The sequence below is a fragment of the Cyprinodon tularosa genome, unplaced genomic scaffold, assembly GCF_016077235.1.
Source record: "Cyprinodon tularosa strain WSP-4 unplaced genomic scaffold, ASM1607723v1 ctg1, whole genome shotgun sequence".
Lineage (NCBI taxonomy): Eukaryota > Metazoa > Chordata > Actinopteri > Cyprinodontiformes > Cyprinodontidae > Cyprinodon > Cyprinodon tularosa.
In genome coordinates, this window is record NW_024037781.1 from 13615 (window position 1) to 33220 (window position 19606).

The following is a 19606-nucleotide window of genomic DNA, read 5'->3' on the forward strand; positions in this document are numbered from 1 at the left end:
CTGATGAATACATTTATCACTCGGTCATCACATCTGATGCTGATAAAGCAAAAAATATTTAACTGGAAGGAAAAGGTATTTTATCTTAAATAATTCCCAAATATATTAACTTGAACTGCAAAGTTTTAGTAGTAATATTCTTTGTGTACTTTATGATAAATACAAAATTGCAGTGTAAAAGGTTTAGCATAACTTGTGGTTAATAGTGCATCTGTTGCTAAAATACTGGAATGGTAAACATTTTTAATTCTAATACATTGACCTTAAAAATTACAATTTATGACCGGGTTTCACATTTTTTCAGCTTTTTAAATTGTGATTGGAAGTCTAGCCTTCCAAACACAAGGCTTTCATAGAGGAAGTCACCGGTTTAGCTCATTTACATCCCCCTTACAAATGATATATAATTCTTATAGAAGCACTTTTATTATATTCGGGCAGGTTTGTATATTTTTGAATGTTACAAAGGTAATAAGGTCTCGTCTTGATTTCCAATAACACTATTGGCTTGAAGTTTTGATTTTCAAGGTATTTCAACGAGTGCCCTATAAAGGATTTAACCATTTAATTTAAATAGATTTTCTAGCTGGCCTTGCAGCAAGGAGGTTCTGGGTTCAATAAGGCCCAGGGTTTTTCTGGATGGAGTTTGCATGTTTTCCCGGTGTATGCATGGGTTCTCTCCAGGTACTCTGGCTTCCTCCCATGGTCCAAAACCGTGACTGTTGGGTTAATTGGCTTCTCTAAAATTCTCCTTAGATGTGTGAATTGTTTCAGCGTTGCCCTGCAATGGACTGGCAACCTGTTCCGCGTATACCCCGCCTCTTGCCTGGAGACGGGTACCAGCACCCCTCGCAACCCTGTCTGGGATAAGTGTGACAGAAAATGGATGGATCTCTAGCCGTTTTGTCCACTTAAAGAAATTAAATACAAATTTTAAGGTTGGAAACAAATGCTATATTAGGACCACCTTCAAACAGTCCCCTGCCAAATGAAAACCAAAATCAAAAAGACACACGGTAAACAGAGCAGCCATGCTTTATTCCGACATCGACAAAATGCTTTAAAGCTTTAAACCAACCTCTGCCTTGAATTTATGTGGATAGCTGGAAATGATTTCTCCTTTTTACATATTTCACACAATATACATCAAAGTGTTGTAGTAGTCATTCATTTATTACAGATGCAACAAGCTGGGATTAATCAGAGCTTCAGGGCGGTTGTATTTAAAGTGAGGGCCTTCAATTGAGCTTAGCTTCTGCAGTCTAACATGTGGGATGAGCTCAGAGAATCTGCTGCTAATGCATCTGGGACTATCTGGTAAAAATCACAGTGGACGTCTCCCCAAAACCAGCTGGGAACACAAAACTCTTCAAGAATCTTTCTAGAGGGTTACAAGTTATATATCTGATATACTAGTTTGCAGAAAGGATGGCGAGATCCATGATGTGGGCTTTACAACCTGCTGAGTCTTGATCTTTTGACTACCAGAGCAGATTTATGCAACATAGATTGCCTCTAGCAGACCAGACAGCCAAGTATGTGAGCCAGTGTCTCCAGATATTACAGTATTTACAGTGAAGGTGACTATAAGTGAACTGGTGGGATGTGTTTAGACACAAAAGCTTTTAACTAATTCTCACAACAAAGAGATTTTCCCTCCATTCCTCTGATTAATTCAACTTTTAGTCCAAGTTTTCCTTCATTCATCCTACTGAAGCATGTCCACAAAAGCGTCAAATTCGTCAATGTTTTTCTCATAGACGCGCAGTTTCTCCGGCAGAGAATCCTGCAAAGGAATAAAATCTTATCAGTTCTCTGAAATAAATGCGAAAGGGGAAAAAGGACATGGGAAGGTATGTTTACCAGGTCGTCAGCCATCGACTGGGAGCTGGTGTGCAGAGAGAGGCTGGCCAGCTGTGGGGGGTTCTGAAACTCTCTGTAGAAGGTGCCCAGATCCATCGGCAACAGGTCGTCTTTAGAGAAAGCTGGACGCTGCACACAGAGATGATTCATAACAAAAACATGTTCATGGTGAGTCACTTTTCATGATCCATCCTGCAAAAGAATTTCCTCCACCATACCTTTAATTTTCTTATGTAATTTGTCTTTACGAGTTTCTCTACATGTAGATATTATGGAGAATTGATTACTGCAGCTACTGTCGGTACTGAGGAGTCGCCAAAGGTTATGTAAATACAAAAACACACATTTTCTGAATAATTTCATGCAAAAACGAGTTTCCTTACAAGCACGGTGTTAGTCAAGGAGTTAAATATGACAATATAGTTTTTAAGGATGTAAAAAATGAAAAACTGTCAGCTTTGCCGAAAAAACTGACTGGTCTGATGTTTTGATGCTCTGCTAGAAGCTGAAGGGAGATCTGATTTGTTTTAAGGCATCATTCTGAGTCTAGTTGGCTGAAAGTTCAGTTTTCATTAATGCTCCTGAATGCATCACTCAAGCATCCTGAAAATTTACATTTAGATGTTTGGAGGCTCTGCTCCTTCATTTAGATGATATCCTGTTACTTTTCATAGGGATTTGTGCGCATGTTTTTTAATACCAAAACACCAACGCAGAAGAGCTACCTCCTCCAGACTCTGCTGTCCATTTTACACCTTAACCTCTTAATATCCACCTCATTTCTGTGAAATTCATCTATTTTACAAACCCAAATGGAAAAGCAAACAACTTAGGAACTGTAAGCCCAAATTACATGTCTGATATGTTATTTGAAAGATAACACCTTACAGTTTATGAATATATACATGAAAATTGGATGAGTAAAACACCCAAGCTGCATCAGTTCAAACATGACTCAAAGATGTTTTTTTATTCTTGAAAATAACTTTTTTTGAACAGCAGTAATAAAGACATGCTTGCTTGTTGTGGCTGCTAGGTCATGCTACATTTCTACATGCTGCTATAATTGTTCTTTGGTGCTCGCTATGTCCATAAAAAGAACAAGGTGGTTAAATTGTGGAGAATCAAAGCTTTCCAACGATGTCTAATATGTCTATATTGGTAAACATTTTACCAGTGTAATTTTCTTGCATTCTGAGTTATTTGTAAACGCTTTAAAACGGTGGGTTTATAGAGGTTAAGGACAAAGGACATTCTTTTGAGGACCGGAATGTTCACAGTTTGGACAAAGAAGACGGGTGGTTTGAAAGGGGTGTGAAGGAAGCCATTTATGTTAAAGAAAAAACAACCTTAAATAGAGTAACCCCCATACAGGGGACCAGAACATCTCACCTGTTTAGCCAGGCCAATAATTCCCCCTAACGAACCCCTTTCAGATGCGTAGACCAGTATTCGGTATTGCAGGCTAACGAAGAACTTTCCTAACGAAGAAGTTTCCTAAGTCTCACTAGAGTTCGGTCCACTCTACAAAGCCTCAAACTCAATGCTATTTCTGACATTTTGAATGGAAAAAACGTCCTGGATGGGAAGCGAAACGTCTTCAAACTCGGAAATGAAGTCCACTGGATAGTTTTAAATTTTTTGGAATGACTATGATCTGGATGACTCAGAATCTTCACCAGCATACAATCGTAAGTTAAAGCTTCTAGTTGCTTTGAGAAGAGCCATTGTTGACAGAGGCGTGCACAGACATTTTGGGGGGCAGGTGCTCAGGAGGGGGGGGAGGGCACTTTTTAGCGCACGTGGAACACTTAATTATAAAAAAAATACACGCATGTTGAATGAAATTTGACTTTTATTTGTAACATTCTCTAAACGTGATTTTTCAATGAAAAAAAGTCACATCACCAACAGAACAGACTAAAGCATACTTCTTTCATCTGGCTCATCTCCCTGTTTTCCCTCACCCATCTGTTCTCCCTCATCCTGGTCTTTTTCTGTCTCTGTGTCTTCCCTGAACTCTTCCTCATCTCCTGTCCTGGTAGATGTTGATGGTATAGAGCTTCCCTGCTGTGACTGGCTACAATATAATAATAATAACCATCATGACGATAATAATGATAATAATAATGATAATAATAATAATAATAATAATAGCTTTAACAAATATGCCACATTAGTTTAAATAATGGGCAACATGACTGGAAGTCTTGTCACGTGGATATGACTTATGGTAACCTACAAAATAATAGCTATTTTAATACCTGCTGCACAAACCACTTAAAAATAAAATGTGAACAGCTTTTAAGATTTTTCAATACGATTAACCCTCCTTTCTCTGCATTGCACTGCAATTACTAAATCAATATACAATTAAGACAGTAAAGAGACCAAAATGTGTTAATTTATGTTGCCTAACAAAACCTATACAACAGAATTCTGAGATTAAAGTCAGCATTCTGACTTTTTTCCCATACTAAACTGAAATAAAATGTAAAAATCAGTTAACTTTTTTTTTTTTTTTCAGTGGCCCTAATCCTCTTCCGTATTTGCAATTGCAAACTCTACCTAAATTATTTGTAGCCTATGTGGTCGTCCTCACGTTATCTGTCATTGACTTGGGCTACAGTGTAAAACTATCAGAATCAGGTTTATTGCCATTGTTAGTGAAGGAGTTCACAAACTAGGAATTTTTTGTTGTACAATCGTGCAACATAAAACATATAATATGGAATAGGTAAATAAAATTATAAAAATATCTAAAAACTGTGGGTATACGTCATGCAATAAAATAGACTAATATATACACTTAAGATACAAATATGGATGTAAAATAGCATCTTACAAGGAGACGAGTAGTTTATCAGGTGACCAGTCGGCAAAATGCTTGTTTGGTGCTGCTGAATGAGACATTTTAATGCACAACAAAATGATTTAGCTTGATCTGTATATTACCTGGCTAATGGGGCACGGGAGAAGCAGCCTGTCAGCGACCCGCTATCTGAAGACCCTACTGAACTGCTATGATGCAGCGCATCTGGCATGCCCTGCGGGCGACCACGCGAGGTCACATGACAAAGGAAGCGAGAGAGGGTTGTTTGTGCGCAAGTAGGTGGCTCATTTCGGGGCATTGTTTCAGTCGTTTTTAATGGCTTAGGTTTTCAAAAGATCATTTCAAAACCGACCTCAGTAAAATCTTATTAATATTAATAATAATAATAATAAAAAAAACGAGTTTCAAAAGGGCATTTTCTTTGATAAAGGGCAAACTTCCTAGTGCTTTAGCACCACCTAGTGTCTATGTGTGCACGCCCCTGATTGTTGACAGCGGCATTAAGAGTCGAACATTGCAGGACTTTAAACAAATCAAAATTGTAGATTTTACATAAAGAAATCTTCTGAAATCATCTTTAAAGAATAAAAATTAAGAGCTTATTTGGACCCTTTCTTGTTATGGTACACACAAGAATTTGACTTGTGCATACATGTGGATGTAGCATTAGCAACATTAGTCATGGTTCTTTTACTACCCTTTCCCTCTCTTACACAGTTACACAAGTAAGAAACGGCAACACTTATTGCCTGCAGGTGAATCATGATTGTTTGAATAGAGACAGGAGCTTTTAGCTATTGAACGCCCAAGTAGTCAAAATGAAACTAACAGCTCTAAACTTGAATAAATAATACACAAATATTAAATGTAGCAATGGAAGTATAAAATAACTAAATGCAAGCCAAATTTTCAGCTCATACCGTAATTAAATAGATTTTACAATTATGAAAAGAATGATTTAATCTGACAATTTATCCCATTAATATACATTTTTGTCGAGGCATGTTTATTTAATTCCAACTGGGTTTTTTTTTTTTTTTTCTGCTGCTATAACCTTCATTAGCTGAAAGCCATGATTGGATGTATCTATATCAAGATGCTATTTTAAGTCACTATGATTACATTTTTAAAACGATTGCAATGATAATTATTATTAAGATGTTAATATTGATGATGCTGGGTGGATAAAGCCAACTAGCATGAAGCTAAAAGCCATACTAGTTTTCTTTCTTGGCTGTGACAGTGTCTATATTTAATGTTACCTTTTGAGTTTTATTTTAAGGAATTTCACCTTTGTTGACCTCATAATAACAATATATTATATTGTATATTTCCTAACATAATAAAAGTGATTTCATAATTTTCAAGAGTTTAGGCTGAAAGGATTGACGTGAGCCACTTACAAAGTCGACCATGACGAAGTCGTCCTGCTGTCCTGAGCCGTCTGAGCCCTGGGAGTGGAGACTGGCCTGCAGGGGGGACTGGCTGGGAGGAGAGTCTGGAGGATTCACCTGAGCGCAAAACCACACACCGCTGATTAGTCAGGCTTTATAGAGAACAGACGTAGTAAGATACGTTATAAAGAGAAACACAAATTCACCATTGGATCGTTCTCCTCAGAATCCAGACCACGGGGAGCAAATGCAGCAAACGGGAGATCCAAACCCACAGTTATCTACAGAGGAAATACAGACTTTGATCTATATAATAAGCTGATTTAACAGCTTCTCAAAGCAAATGGAAAATAATAGAAGCTGAAAGGTTAAAAAATTGAAATCAAAGATTGAAAGTTTATATCATTAGTTACCTGATTGCTGGGTTTGTTCACAAAAGCCCCGACCTTCCTCGTGAACGCGTTGAGTGACTCCACTGTGTCCGACGGAGAGACGCTCCTCCCCTCGCCGCTCCGCAGCAAGCCCTCTTCATCGCCACTGGTAGAAAACACCAAAATATGTTTTTTTTCTCTCCAAGCCATATACTTTCATATGCGGGTGAAAATTCTCAGTCATCAAGGTCATTGTCATTCCAAAAAAGTTAAACAATGCACTTGACTTTATTTCCAAGTTTAAAGACGTTTCGCTTTCCCTCCAGGAAGATTTTTCAATTAAAACATTGAAAAAGTTTGATTTGAAAAAGCTTCCTGGAGGGGAAGCGTAACGTCTTTAAACTTGGAAACAAAAACAAGTGGATTATTTAACGTTTTTGGAAAAAATACTTTGAACGACAAAAAACTGTTCAGCAAATCGACGTGAAGAACGTCGGCAGATAGCTACCTGCTGCTGGGTGTGTTGGGAGCGTTTTCTACAGTCAGATGCACATCTGCTCCAGGAGCCAGAACCATCCCAACTTCTTTCCCCGCATGTAAACCCTGAAAGGGAAGCCGAACACAGGTCCTAGAGTTTTAATGACGGACTTTACTGCTTCCCCTTCTTTGTAGGAGCATCTGAGTAAATAAGGGTTTGTGGTTTTAAGATGATGTCTCTTCATCCCCTCGGCTAAAAATGAGGAAGAAATAGCTAATTTTTTAACAATAGATATACTAACAAAGGCATGTTTTAGTATTTTCCCCTCTAAGTACTTGCATTGAATTTCCAAAAAACATGAACTAATTATAAAAGAAATAGATTTTTTTTTTTTACACAATTTCCCAAAATTATCTGCAAACCCAATTATAGATATATGAAATATAAGTTATCTTTTAACACAATAAGTTTGTGTAATGATTGCAACTCTAATATTTTTAGTCAAAAAATTTTTTTTTTATTTCACAAAATAAAGTGATACATTATTGCAGATGTATATATATTTTTTCTTTTTCTAAGTGTGAAAAATATTCCTTTTTATACATTATTAAAAAAAAAGCATATTAGCAACCAATTAAAAATGTATTCTCTTTTTTCCTTTCATTTTGAATCCTAAAGTATGAAATGTCGGAGTGGTTGTTTCCGGCTCTTAACAAATTTCATCAGCTGGACTTGATGTCAATTCTTTAATTAATTCAGAAACTAAATTGACATTTAACAGCTATTTATTCATATTTTTGACTGGTAAGAAATCCTTTTTGTTTAATGATTTTACAAATGTATCATTAACCAATGGTGGATATCTGTTAAATATATTTTTTTTTTAAAGATTTAAATATAAATCTTTTTCTTTTTTTTAAAGGTGATCTAATAAAACTAGTTATATTGGCTGGATTGAAGTGAAAAATGTCTGTTTGGATTGTTGATATTGTGAGAAAATATAAAAATGCTTAAAAAAAACTAATTTAATCCGTCTTTAACATGTCTCGTTATCGGTCTAGTGAACGTTTTACACATCAAAAGTACTTCACCTGGTTGGTGTTGAACTCTGTAGCTCCTCCTGCAGGTGCCGGTTGGTAGGATAACCTAGAGGCATAGAGCTAAAGAGACAAAAAATAGAGCCGGATTTAACAAAGAATTAAAAAACTTTGAGGCTCCTGCAGCTGCTGAAGCGGTATGGAAAGGTGTGGGTCAAGCGTTATGAGCTTTTTATGTATCTACAAGTGATAGTGAAGGAAAAAAATAAAAAAAACACAGCAAACTAAACCCACAGGGATGCAAACTTTGCATTAAACTAACTGAGAAAGATGGAGAAGATCCTGATGGACACACAGCGAGGAGCAGAAGAGCAGAGGTTTCTCACGCAAACACACACCGACATAGACTCACATTGTGAGCGACAAGTCCTGGAGCCAATGGGAGCTGAAGACTGTCCAGCGGGAGGGGCTTGGACAGTTTGGAAGGGGATGGACTCAGTGTGCAGACACACTGAATCCGTACAACACGCACAGATAGATTTAGTAAAAAGACGGGAAATGAAACAAAAATAGTTGAAAAGAGAGTGAAATGATAACCAGCAGAATATAAAGAGACAGAGAGGAAGAAGAAGGGTGTGTGTTCTCACCTGGGAGGGAGGGGAGGTGGAGAAGGAGGTGGTGCAGACCTCCTGTGAGTCCTGCACTCCCAATGCTCCTCCGTCTTCGTCATCTGGGGCTCTGCATGCAAACAGAAAGCATCATTCTCCGTCCTTGAAGCTAACTGCACCAACGTGGCTTTCTATTAACCCACCTGTAGTTGCAGGGCTGCCCCATGTTAATGGGGCGCGGATTGCCGCCGGGAGCATCCACGAAGTGATCCACGATGATTCCCATAATGGGAGCCGACCTTTCAAACTGCCTGAAAAGGGAAATCCATCCATGAGCCGCTGCCCTTTATGAAGCACTGAGAGTAACCTGCAATCAATTACCTGCTGGACATGAACGCCAGGTTGGTGCGGTAGGCGCAAGACAGTGTGACCGTGCCGACGGGAGTACCAACAACACCGACACGCACCGTCTGGAAACCTTCATGGAAAGATAGCAGAGCTTTCCAACCATCATAGATTAAATCCTAATCATACAGAGTAGAAATGAAGTTACCTTCTCCTAATCCGCCCAGCTGGACTTCCCCAAAGTAGATCCTACACAGGAGACAGCCTTTAGATAAAAATCTCTATGTCACACGACTCAATTCAGTCACTGGCAGCGCAGATCAGAGCACCTGTATAATATGACGTAATCGTGGCCCTGCTTTCTGGACAGCTTATAGGCAGGAGTTACCCTGGTGATTGCCAGCAGAGACTTCAGAAGAACCGACAGCCGGTTATAGACGGTGTAAGACACTTTAATGTCCTTATCGCACCTGCAATGCATAAAGTATAGAAATTAAACATAAAAAAGCAGCTTAATTGGATCTAAAATACTCAAAAATGGAAAAATCCACCACATGGACTTACTTCTCATTCATCTCCAGGCACCACGTTTCTAATTCCATAGAGTCACCCTGAGCGACGAAGATAAGGGAAGGAAAAGATGAGTGTGGGAACATCGCCCCTCTTTGGTTATGAGCAGATTTTTAAAATACAACGACCCGCCGATCTACCTCTGAGGTCTTCAGGGAGATCTCCACGCACATGGATCGGCCGATGCCAGGAAGCTGACCGGCCAGCGCCTTCTTGGCCTCATGAGTGACCTCTGGGATGTCTTTGATCGCCAAATTAAACTGAGAACAATGTCGAGGAGGAAATAGTCATTTACATCATAAGATTAATAAGTTTAGTGCTGTAACTAAGGATTATTTTGCGAATCAAATCAATCTGGTGATTTATTTTTTTTTTTTTGGTTAGTCGTTTAATAACTTGATAGCCAGTAAAGAAGTTAAATATGTTTTTTACAAAATAAAACCAGGTGAAACTAAAACCTTTCCAATTGAGGAGTTCTGGATAGAGCATACTGACAGACGAAAGATTTTTTTTAAATCTTAAATACAAAATCTTTACATATTTTATTACAACTTTGATATAGTTTTACAGTCTTTTCATTCCAGTTAATGAATAATAGATTACTAAATTAGTTGAAGATTATTTTAATAATCAATTGATCCTGATTAATCCAATTGTTTCAGCCCTAAATAAGTTAGTAATACCGTAAATTCTCTAATATTGGCCTGTATTCCATTAGCGGCCGGGACTCTAACATTGGCCGGTCTCGCTGTCAGAGGAGGTAAATAATGGCCGGTCTCTAATACAGGCCGGGGCTATAAACGTTTTTTCTGGGCATACCTCAACATTATACTTGTGGTAGTAAGTAACATACAAGTACCACAGCCCTGCGCTGCTGGACGACAGGCCCTGACTGCTGCCCGTCTGCGCGAGGAAGAGAACAGACACGCTGCAGAACATGAGGAGGAGCGCGGGTGATGAGGAGATTAAAGGGAGAGATGAAGAGGAGGAGGATTAAACAGAATTGGAGGATTGTTTTTTTTTTTTTACTTCAAACCAAGCGAGACATGGTAACTGTACTTTTTCAATAAATGAACCTAGTGTTTTATAGGTTCAAATAGACACAAAATCTCATTTTTATTCATTCCACTGGTAGTCTGTTTTGCTCAAATAGCAATAGAGGCCTGTCTCTAATTCTGGCCTCTTTCCAATAAAGGCCTGGACCGCTATGCACTTGAGTGAAATAAAGGCCCGGGCCTATATTAGAGGATTTACGGTATATGAAAGGAACAAACACTAAAAATTCCGATTTAGTTTTTACCCAGTCTGAGCCGGTGGGTGATGAAGAGGAGCGAGTGCAGATCTTCTCCCCGAGGCGAGCTTGGACAATCACCTGGACAGTCTGCAGATATAAGAAGTGGATTAGATTAAAGAATGTGAATTTATTAGAAAATAGCGGTAGGAGATTCAAGGTCGTTGGGGATAAGGAAAGAGCTGAGCAGAAATAATAATATTTGGATTTTCCCCTTCCATTCGTGTTCCTCCCTCCACTATGCTCATGAGATAATGGATCCTTCAAGAGGAGGTTGGTAGAGAGGGATGTGGGTGCATCCCTTTAAAATGAGCAGAAAAGATGGCTGAAAGGATGAGATGAATTGGATGGATTATTTAAAAAACAAAACAACCAAAAAAATAACAAAGGTGGGAGACTTAAATACGTCCTTCTGCAGCTTCATCCAAAACAAAACTTAATTCCTAAGCAACAAATTACAATAAAGACACAAGCTGTACGCAAACCTCTTACCTTTAAGGCAAAAAACTTAATAAACTTGTCCAAGTCTTTCTTATCCTGTGGACTCAGGTCACTGTCCATGTTGTCACAACCCTGCAATCACAAAAAAAATATCTTATCTTCAATTATTCTAATAAATTAATGTCAATACATTTATGTTGGTAAATGTACACATAGTTTAAGGTTTTGTGTAAACAAATTGTAAAATATTTAAATATACAAGAAAGGCACAGATTAAGGTTATTTTAGATTATTACCTCTGTACCAGATCTAGTCAAAAAATATGCATTGCTATTAAAGACGTCTAACAGATTCAATATTTTATATAAAAAAAAAAAAAACAGGTAAATATGTGAAAAATACATGGATGAATAAAGTCTGTTAAAAAAAAAAAAAAAAAAACATTCCTTTTGCAACTAAGCTTTGAAAAAATTTAAAAACTCAAAACATTTTGCAATATTTCCACCATGTGTGCAATATTAAGATCTTAATTCAAACAAGAATTTCAATCAACAGAATAACTATAGGAGATGCTAAATTATTTTGCTACTAAAATAATGTAAATTCAAACACTGACTTAAAACTGATTTAATTTAGTTTTTTTTTTTTTTTTATCTTTTTTTAAGTGAATTTTTAAATTAAAGTCATGCAGAATCAATTTGTTGGACATTTGGAATAACAGCATCAACTGTCTTTAAAACCTTACACAACCACTAGTTCTAGAAAACAAATGGGGCCTCTTTGCTTACTAGAAATTACCAGAATAATTATTAAGGTTATACGTAGAAAAAACAACAACCGTAATCATTTAAAACTCAGAGCGTGTGTTTTAAAAATCAAGGACAAAACTGAGGTTTCCTTAAATAAACACAGATTTTTTTCCTAACAGACCTAACTGCTAAAAAACAGCGTTAGCATGTGGCTAATGCTAGCTGACTGCCTGACTAACGGCTTTAAGGAGCATTCAGAGCAGCAAAACTTACATTAGTTGTTTCGTTAGCGACTGACGTTCAATTTAATATACATAAGATGAATTACATGACAGAAAGTATATTTTCCGGAGACATTTATAGGCCTGTTTCGGATATACACAACGTCAGCAGCTGCTGTGCCACTTTTCTGTTTATCTTCTCCATGTCGACGTGTTTACGTAGCAGCAGTCACCGACTCGCATTTTCGTTGCTATCTTTTATAATTTATTTCTTCACCCTAACAACTTAAACAGTGATTGGACTAATAAGCATTTCAGTGACAGCTTTTATGGACTGTTTTTTTATTTTATATATATGTATTTATATGTCCAATGAAAATATTAATTACAGAGTCGAATATGCGGTTCGAAACCGCATGGAATGTTTCATTGCTTTATTTTAGCTGACAGATGCTGGGCTATCTGAAGGTAAAACGCGTTTTTTTTTGTTTTAGAAATAAGTATTTGAAAAACTAAGAGTTTAAATTGAACTAATATATCTTCATGGAGTCAGCAGAGAGTTGTTCGGTGGATGAGCGGAGAATATAATATATATATAAACGAAGCTAGCTAGAAACTGGTTAGCATTTGTATTTTTTTGGGTTGTTTGAGTATTTTTTATAAGTTAAAATTGCACATTTTGATTATTATAGTTCTTAGAAAGAAAGTCTTTCTTGAAGCAGTTGAGTTAAAGCCAGTGCATTGCTCAAACATTGCCAGTGCTTTAACTCCTCTATATTTTGTTACATTGCAAAGAAAAAAAGTTAAATATTTAAATGAATTTTTTTGTTTCGTCTGAAAATATATAAAAAACAATTATATTGGAATTAGATGCCACAGATTTCCAAATAGATTTTAGTCCTAACGTCTAACTTTGGAGATTGCTTAGATCTGAACCAAAGGTCCCCAAACATTTTATGCTGTCTACACCTAAATAACAATAATATACTTGTTATAAACCTTTTGAAAACCTTGATCTCATAAAGATAAATATCATTCCACTTCATATAGAGAAGTAAATAGGTATATATAATCAGTTTACTAGAAAAGCTTTTAATGATCTAATTTTGTTATTTCAAATGTATAACTTTTGAAATAATAATTTGACGAGACTTTTTTGACTTTTGCATTTCATAATTTATTTTTTTATTAAATAATGTATTAAATGAATAAATAAATCATACATTTAATTACCTTTTAGGAATATTTAATGGATGTTCTTTATTCAATTGACATTCATAATTATACAACATGTTTATTTAAGATTTTGTCCCACCATGCAACTCAGGAGTCAGATTTATTGTTTTTAATTTTACATGTCGTTTAGTTCTCATTATATGTATTTGAGCTGTTCGGTCTTGTCCTCCATATTGCGTATTATTCAGCTGTATTTCTTGGACTAGATCACAGCCTTGGAATACTTTAGGTTTTTATGCAATGTAAATTTCTAACACCACCCAGGAGTATTTGTTTGCTGTTTCTCTTATTTTCTTATGTGTAGGTTTTACCCCCAGCATGGCCATCCCCATAGCGGTCTTAGACTGTGATCTTCTTCTGCACGGTCGAGGCTGCAAGACTTTGGACCGCTTCGATCTGGACTCTGTTTCAAACGATGTTCTCCTCTCAAATTTTGGCTTTCCGAGGGAATTCATTCTGTATCTGGTGGAATTACTCAGAGAGGTGTGCATCTTTATGCATTGCGATGTTTTAAAGAGAACAATTCTCTGTATTGTGTTTACACCTTGCTGTGTTGCAGACTCTGTCCAGGAGGACCTTGAGGTCCAGAGCCATCAGTCCTGAGGTGCAGGTCTTGGCGGCGTTGGGCTTCTACACATCCGGCTCATTCCAAACATCCATGGGGGATATAATAGGGATAAGCCAGGCCTCCATGTCCAGATGTGTGACTGTTGTCACCAAGGCACTGGTGGAGAAAGCACCACAGTTCATCACTTTCAACAGGTACGGTAGATACAAGCCAAATGCCTTTTGTTCTAAAGCTAAGCTCCTGTATAGAATAACATGGTGATACGTGTTGTTCACACAGAGATCCGTCCAACACAGAATACTCCTTCCAGGAGTTTCAGAGGGTGGCAGGTTTTCCTGGAGTTCTGGGCGTTCTTGATTGCGTTCAGGTTAGCTAACCCTCATGTATAACTCTTTTCAACAGTTGAGCTTTCCCACATTTTATCATGTTTAACAATGTCACTGACTTATATCTAACCGTCCTCTCACTCCGTCAACTGCAGGTTGCCATCAAAGCTCCAAACAACGAAGCCTCCTCGTACGTGAACAAGAAGGGCTCCCACTCTGTAGCTTGTCAGCTGGTGTGCAACGCCCAGGGGCTCTTACTCAGCGCAGAAACGTGGCCCGGCGGGCTGCAGGACACAGAGATCCTGCAGAGATCAGCTCTTTACAAACAGCTGCAGGACAATGAGGAGGGCTGGCTCCTGGGTGAGATGCGCTCTTAGCTTTAGGGAAGCGTTTCACATGAAGAAGTCAGCAGGTAATGTGGATCTGGTTTTTTAAAAGGGGATGGACGTTATTCTTTAAAGAAGTGGTTGATGACTCCCCTTGAAAGCCCAGAAACGGATGCAGAGTTTCGGTATAATCTGGCTCACACGATGACGCATGAGATAGTGGACAGAACTTTCAGGGCCATTCAGACCAGATTCCGATGTTTAGATGGCATCAAAGGACACCTGCAGGTATCTCTTTCAATAAAGCAGGCATATTCCTTTTTGGGAAGACTAAACAAAACTGTGTTTCATATGTTAAAGTATCTGATATCATGTCGTATCTCTTCTGAGCAGTATTCTCCAGAAAGAAGCTCCTCCATCCTTCTAGCCTGTTGTGTTCTCCACAACGCCTCGCTGCATTCCGGGCTGGACGCCTGGACTCTGGAGCGGACGGAGCCTCTGGAGCAGCCCAGCGGACCCGAGCAGAAGCTGGAAGAGCGCGACAGTGAGGCAGAGGAGCTCCGGAAACGGATCATCCTCGAGCACTTTAGCTAGAGACATCATTACTCATGACTCCCCTTTCTTCTGTTATCATCCATAAAGAAAATGAATAAAACTAAAGACATTTACAGTGAAGGATCTCGGCATTAAACACAGGGAGGAATAAACTCCACAGACGACATGTTGCTGATGCAGTTTTTTAATATTTTGCTCATTTCTACGCTACGGACTAAACTACGATAACATAGATTTATATATATATATATATATGGAGGAACATGCAGGACACTATACAACAAACCGAGATGACAAAACATCCAAACATATTTCAAACATCCAGAAGCTCATATTTACTCTGGGAAAAGTCAGAAAACTTTCCAAAGGATCAAAGAACGGTTGGAATAATATGGCACTTCCTGGAGATTTGGGACTGTTTAAACTGTGTGTAGCTGCTGCATCATCTTAAGTTTACTCACAAACCCTTCTTTTCAATTGATGCCCACCCCAAATCCCCTTCATGTTTTCCTTCCCCATAGGACATTCCACAGGTTAAATTCCGGGATTATGACAGTACAAAAACAAAAAACAACCCCCCCCCTCCCTATTTACAACAACTTTGCTGGAAGGTGTGATCATTTTATGTACATTTGGTCCCCGACACGTTTGAGAAAAGTGTGGATCTGGCTGCAGTCACGAGACGCATGATGTGTTCATTTCCTGACGACCAAACAGACGCAAGGAAGGAAAAACGTGATTAGTTGCAATGAATTAAATGTTTTTATACAAAAGGTTATGATATTTTTTTTCGTTCTTGTCAGAGCAGGGTGTATATGAGAGATAGTGGTGTTGAAATTAAAGTTTTTTATCAAACTAAATCTAGTGGTTCTTTTAATCCTGGAACGCTTCAGTCCTTTGATTGGCTTGGTCAATATGTACACAATTTCTACAAACCATCAATATATGCAACAAACTGCTGCTCCATATTAACTCCTTACTGAAATTGAAGTCTATATATATATATATATATATATATATATATATATATATATATATATATATATATATGGGGCCGAATAGATATTTGAGACATATGGAACAAAAATGTTTAAATCATGAAGCACCCAGTTTATAGGGCAACAGTTTAACATCAACATTGTGTTATTACAGTTCAGACAACCAGATTAGGTTCTAGCTTTTACACCCAGTCATATTCCTGCATGCCAAATCATCTTTTTTTTTTGTTTTGCATAAAATAAATATGCCATTTTTTAATGCTCATAATATATTAAAAGTTTTATTTTTTTTTATTTTCTTATTATTTAAAAAACAAAACAAAAACAAAGATAAGCTAACTTGAAGAAAAAAATCAGTACATGTATTTTTTTTTTGCATAAATTAAAGATGCTTTTTTTTGATGCTGCAAATATATTACATAAACAATTTATATCTCCATAAAAAATACTTTTATGTGACATTTCCTACGCTATGAATGGTACCATTTTTTGTGTTTTTTGTTTTTTAAAATAAAAGAATATACACCCTTAAAAAAAGCAAATTGTCAGAACTAGGAGTAAAAAAAAAATTATTATTGAATTTGCAAAAATATCCTATAATTGTTTTATTTTAAAAGTGATCATACTGGGGAACTTTATTAAGAGTGCATGCTGCAGCTCTCTCTCCACACTTCCTGCAACTCTGGTAAACAAGTGCAAAAAGCCTTAAAAAAAATAAAATAAACATTCCTATCTGACCAGAATCACAAAAAAATTGGAAAAAAAATAAAATTAGCTTGAACTCTCTAGGCTGATCATATATATATATATATATATATATATATATATATATATATATATATATATATATCATCCAGAACTTCCTGGTTCCTGAGATCAAACTAAATGTGACGTAAGGCAGTGGCTAGTTTCTCCCTTCAAAATGGAAAGAAATAAGAAAAATGCCATTTTAAATGGGGTAAAACGTTAGCAAAGAGAACCCTTTTTGTGGGATCACCAAGCTGCCACCCAATCGTTTTAAAGCATTTAACACCTGTTTACCAAGGGTTTCTTCTTTAATGTTGATGAGCACAGTAGGCGGTTACTGCCCTGGAAATGAGTATCCAATCCTGAACCTTACCTCCAAGTCAAGGTGGTTTCAGGAAATGGAACTTAAAAAAAAGTACAATAACCCCCTATAAGTATAGCAGTTACATTTTGCACCAAGTATACAGTGAAATAGGCCATATTAGACAGTAGAACATGGAAGGCACTTTAAAAAAAAAAGGGCACCGCTTCAATATATTTTATATCTATCCACTTAAGGGCTAGAATATTTTCATCTCTATGCTTTTAATTCAATCTGATTATTTTTGGTTTAGAGAATCAGATATAAAAGCTAATTTTGCTGCTTTTTATCTATACAACTAATGATATATGACTAAATAAAACATAAGCTCTTCACTATTAGGTCTAATCTCAATTGGTCTAAAGCATCAATGTCCCTTTGGTGGCGAAATATCAACATTTTATCTTTTATTAGCTGATTTAGTCATAAAAATGTGGAGGCAAAATATATTTTTTTAAACACCCTCCTGCCTTCTGACCAACAGCCATGTCTGTTATTTTTTCAATTAAGAAAATTAAATCAGATATAAACGTTCTATTAAGAGTAGCCTCTTTTAGTCCCTTGCAAATGATGAATTTCCCTTTGATTAATTAGCTGATTTAAAGACAAGTTCCACTGGATTCTATTATTTGGCACATGTTTGTGTATTTAGTATGACAAAATGTGGGGAAAGTGCTTTTGCAAGACACTGTGCAGGAAAATAAAAAACTAATTGGGTGAAAATAATTAGTTGGTCTACATAACATGATTAGTGCATTAAAACAGTTCCAACAAAAGGCTCATGTTTACATCCAGATTCTTAAAGTATTAACGGGACGATGAAGGATGCTGATGCGTAGGTTGATTTTCTGATGTGAGAACAGGAGGATGAAGAGCTTCAGTGGGCGAGTAGGAAGAAATTATGAAATCTCTGAGACTTTGCCTGGATTGGTTGCTCTGTGGAGAGGAACAAAAAAAAGGCAGCAGGTTAAAGCCTGACACGCAACCTATACAAATCTCAGCAGCGTTCAGAAGTTGTTTGTACCTTTGTTCTAATTTGGGCCCGTTTGTCTGGTTGCTGTGGGTGTCAGCTGTATGCCGACGTGTCTGGGTGTAAGAGTGGATCTCTGATTGTAGCCTCTCTCCTTCTGAGGGCACCAAACTCTCCTCCAGGGGAGCCTCCTCGTCGTAGAAGAGCAGGCTGCGGGAACGGACTGCAACACACAAATACACTGGAATTAAGCCCCAGGTGGCTTTTGACTAAATCACAGTATAAATAGAGCTGATCTGTGAAGGCCTCACAGGCTTATTTCTCTCCTCTTCTTCAGGGTTCATAAAAATTTTAAGTAGTAATAAGACAACAGGTACAAACTTAAATTATTAGAATGCTTTAAACATTTAAACTTGAGTTTCAAAACAGAATTAAAAATATTCTCTTACGATGTCTTTTAAATATCTGTTTTTTAATTGTCCTTTGAACGCATCATCTCAAACTCGCCAAAACATAAAATGGAAACCAGTGAAAGTAAAGTCTAGTTACATCAACCTCATTAGAGCAGAATTGTAAAACGTAGCCGTATTTCATACACCTTATAATAGCAAAGAAGATTTTTGTAGAACTTTTGTCCTCGGTACAAATTAAAGAAAGAAACACAACATCCGGCAGCTGCTAGAAGCACAGCTAACCAGAGGCGTAGACAGACATTTTTTAAAAGGGTGGCCAGGCATTAACCAATGTACACTGAGGAGTGGCGGAATGTAGATGGGAACCAGAACCTCAGGGTCAATCTACACTGTTCCAACAGGAAAATTAACAAGCAAAACATCATTTTTTTCTAAATAAAGACAAACTATACTTTCCTACAGCCTTCGCTAACAAATAGACGCATATATTTAAACAACCCTAAATTCTAGATAAAAGGTATAGTTGATAAAACTCTTTCAGTTTTGAGTTCTTGGGCATAAATCTTTTCCATTGTCATTGCTTACCTACTTGTATCAATAAACATTCTGCATAAAATTTATATTTACAAGACCTAATATATACATAAGTAGATTATTTGATAAGTTTTTATTAAAATTGTTATTTATCTTTGATTTCACTGAAGACTCCTAGATGACTTGCAGAGACATATAATTTTCTCTTTACCCAATAAAACACAAAATCCAGTTCTGAAAAGAGCAGGAATTCTGTATTTATCATCTTTGATGTTATTATATTGATGTGTATAATTAGCCACAAAAAAATTAAATGTTTTGAATACTCCACTTGAGAGTATAACTGCTGCCACCATCTGTATTAAAAGGGG

The 19606-nt window shown here is 37.0% G+C and overlaps 3 protein-coding genes across 5 annotated transcripts in view; 1 reads left to right on the plus strand and 2 right to left on the minus strand.

Annotated features, from left to right (window-relative positions):
* Positions 1 to 1017: 1017 nt before the first annotated feature.
* atg13 (ATG13 autophagy related 13 homolog (S. cerevisiae)) lies at positions 1018 to 12425 on the minus strand. The gene is made up of 18 exons (XM_038292321.1): positions 12254 to 12425; positions 11283 to 11363; positions 10800 to 10880; positions 9640 to 9759; positions 9494 to 9540; positions 9259 to 9399; positions 9138 to 9178; positions 8966 to 9062; positions 8788 to 8895; positions 8624 to 8714; positions 8389 to 8487; positions 8031 to 8099; positions 6970 to 7064; positions 6504 to 6627; positions 6297 to 6371; positions 6100 to 6207; positions 1864 to 1992; positions 1018 to 1786 (listed from the first exon to the last, which is right to left on the minus strand). The coding sequence occupies exons 2-18, from the start codon at positions 11349 to 11351 to the stop codon at positions 1709 to 1711; spliced, it is 1572 nt and encodes a 523-aa protein (XP_038148249.1). The 5' UTR covers positions 11352 to 11363; positions 12254 to 12425; the 3' UTR covers positions 1018 to 1708.
* Positions 12426 to 12538: 113 nt separating this feature from the next.
* Positions 12539 to 16072, plus strand: harbi1 (harbinger transposase derived 1). Its single transcript, XM_038296218.1, has 7 exons — positions 12539 to 12669; positions 13742 to 13920; positions 13997 to 14199; positions 14285 to 14372; positions 14487 to 14691; positions 14770 to 14945; positions 15051 to 16072. Exons 2-7 carry the CDS (start codon positions 13756 to 13758, stop codon positions 15249 to 15251), a joined length of 1038 nt encoding a protein of 345 aa, XP_038152146.1. The 5' UTR covers positions 12539 to 12669; positions 13742 to 13755; the 3' UTR covers positions 15252 to 16072.
* A 985-nt stretch (positions 16073 to 17057) lies between these two features.
* creb3l1 (cAMP responsive element binding protein 3-like 1) overlaps positions 17058 to 19606 on the minus strand; it is a 50864-nt gene continuing 48315 nt past the window's right edge. For all 3 annotated transcript variants that reach the window (XM_038294275.1, XM_038295061.1, XM_038293521.1), the window contains 2 exons: positions 18343 to 18511; positions 17058 to 18254 (listed from right to left, as the gene is read on the minus strand). In XM_038294275.1, coding sequence (XP_038150203.1) covers positions 18218 to 18254; positions 18343 to 18511 — 206 coding nt within the window. In that variant the 3' untranslated portion in view covers positions 17058 to 18217. The remainder of the gene's footprint in view (positions 18255 to 18342; positions 18512 to 19606) is intronic.